This window comes from Bison bison, unplaced genomic scaffold (genome assembly GCF_000754665.1).
Source record: "Bison bison bison isolate TAMUID 2011002044 unplaced genomic scaffold, Bison_UMD1.0 scf7180017864249, whole genome shotgun sequence".
In the NCBI taxonomy this organism is placed as follows: domain Eukaryota; kingdom Metazoa; phylum Chordata; class Mammalia; order Artiodactyla; family Bovidae; genus Bison; species Bison bison.
The window spans coordinates 105,911-108,112 of NW_011494821.1; the positions used below are offsets into that span (position 1 = coordinate 105,911).

General features: G+C 53.7%; 1 protein-coding gene across 1 annotated transcript; it reads left to right on the forward strand.

Moving 5' to 3' along the window:
- The first annotated feature begins 588 nt into the window (after window positions 1–588).
- On the forward strand, window positions 589–1,753 carry TMEM256 (transmembrane protein 256). Its single transcript, XM_010847319.1, has 4 exons — window positions 589–715; window positions 1,024–1,055; window positions 1,309–1,389; window positions 1,493–1,753. Exons 1-4 carry the CDS (start codon window positions 631–633, stop codon window positions 1,634–1,636), a joined length of 342 nt encoding a protein of 113 aa, XP_010845621.1. The 5' UTR covers window positions 589–630; the 3' UTR covers window positions 1,637–1,753.
- The last annotated feature ends 449 nt before the right edge of the window (window positions 1,754–2,202 follow it).

Below are 2,202 nucleotides of genomic sequence, written 5' to 3' on the forward strand. Positions count from 1 at the left end.
AGACACCCCCCCCCCACCCATCCCGTGATCTCCCAGCCTCGGGGGTTCTGGCTATTAGTTGGGGGGCGGGGGTGGTGAACTCTAAGAGGCGGGGCATCACACGAAGAAGGCGGAGCCTTCTGGTCCGGAGGAGGGGCTTTGGTTAATGGGCGTGGTTTAACGATGATGGGTGGGGCTTCGTTATCCGTGGGCCCGCCTCTTTTGGGGAGTGGGTCTGGTTTAAAGCTGAAGAGGAGGAGCTTGTGGGGAAAGGGGCGGAACTTTGCCTAGGGACCGGGATCTTTGGAAATTGACCGGTGGTTGAGGGGGGGAAAGGTGTTAGGAGAGGCTATCAACTTGGAAAGTGGGCCAATCCGTGACGCAAATCCTCTAGTCCCGCCCCCCCACAACCCCGCCTACACTCCTCAGCTCCTTCGCTTTTAATTGGTTCTGGTTTCTCCGCCCGCCAGACGTCTTCGCCACTCAACAGAGGTTTTACAAAGGTCCAAGTACCCGGGTGAGGACCTGGACGCTAAAATGAACACAGCCCGGATTGGGCACCCGTAGACCTTATTTGCATGGGAAATCGGGATTGGCTGGCTTCTTAGGGGGCCCGGGCGGTGTTCGTTCGGCGCGTGACCGTCGACAGCCATGGCGGGTCCTGGGGCTGCTTTCCGCCGCCTGGGTGCCTTCTCCGGAGCTGGGGCCTTAGGCTTGGCCTCCTACGGGGCGCACGGTCAGGGGGCTGGGGATGGAACTGGGATTGTGCTGGGGGAGATCTTTAGGATCTGGTGCAGAGGCAGAGTCCAAAGGAAATGTCGGCCCTCCCATCGACCAGACTGCCCGCGGAACCCTGAACCTTTTAAAAAACCAATCAGCCGGGTCCACTGGGTTCCCAGAACTGTCCGTGCGTGTCTCCACCAATCAGAAGCCTCCTGGGGCTCCCTTTCTCGTCGGCGTCCACCCGGGTCCACCACCACCACAGGAGTGGGGACTGTCTGGGTTGGCGCTAGGACTGGTAACATTTGCTTCTCCTTTCCACAGGAGCCCAGTTTCCGGATGCCTACGGGAAGGAGGTGAAGTAACCGTGCTGGGGCTCCTCGACTTTGAGACCTCGGAGGGCGCAAAGTCTGGGGTCCCTGAGAGGAGGGGAGGGACGAAGGGTCTTTGGAGTGGCAAGGAATGGAAGTCTGAGGCCTGGGTGCCTCAGAGAAGGGCAAGCTGGGGCTTGAGAGATCGAGTTGGACATTCCTGTCCACTGTGACTCTGTCTCAGCCTCCGGTGTCTTGTGTTGCTTAGGAAGTACCCCCATTTCTTTTTTTCTTACAGCTCTTTGACAAGACCAACAAACACCACTTCTTACACAGCCTGGCCCTGTTAGCGGTACCCCTGTGCAGAAAGCCCCTCTGGGTAATTTCCCCCATCCCCACCCCTAACCCTGACCAAGCCCCACCCATTCCCTCTAACCCGCCGGGTTCTTACTGGCCTGAATTCTGCCTTGTATCTCCTTCAGGCTGGGTTACTGCTAGCTTCTGGAACTACCTTATTCTGCACCACCTTTTACTACCAGGCTCTGAGTGGAGACCCCAGCTTCCAGAATTTGGCTCCTGTGGGAGGGAGCTTGCTACTCTTGGGCTGGCTTGCCTTGGCTCTTTGAGCTTTCTTGTGTTTAATTTCTGGGTTTTGTTTTTGTTTTTTTTTTTTAAGAATTGGAGCAGGGAAGGAATTAAAAGAGAAAGGCAAATAAAGAACTTTGGAGTTTTTGTTCATCTAACTTCCTAAAAGAGAAAGGGCAAAAATTGCCAACCTTTGAACTCCTTCCCTTTCCCAAGACCGAATCAGCGAGGCTTGGGTTTGGGTGGAGAGTCACTGTTCACTTCAGGTTAACTTGTTATGAGGTTTTTAAACTGGTGGGCATTAGAGTCATAAAGAACGCTTGAACTAACTCAGATTCTTACCAAAGCCCTCTTCAGGGCCTGGGAATCTATTCTAACAAGCTCATCTTGTGGTACTGATGCTCACTAGCATTAAGACTAGATTTTGGTAGGGTAGTGGTTTTCTGGGGCACCCACTTACTCTAGAAGTCAAGGTTAAGGCAAGGTGGGATGGGAAGTGTGTCATTACTTACAAAATACTTTGGGGTTCAAAGCTGAGACCGAACATCATGTGTTGGGAGTCAGAAAATGCTTCACAGTGCTTGAGATGATTCTTAAAAAGAGCTCT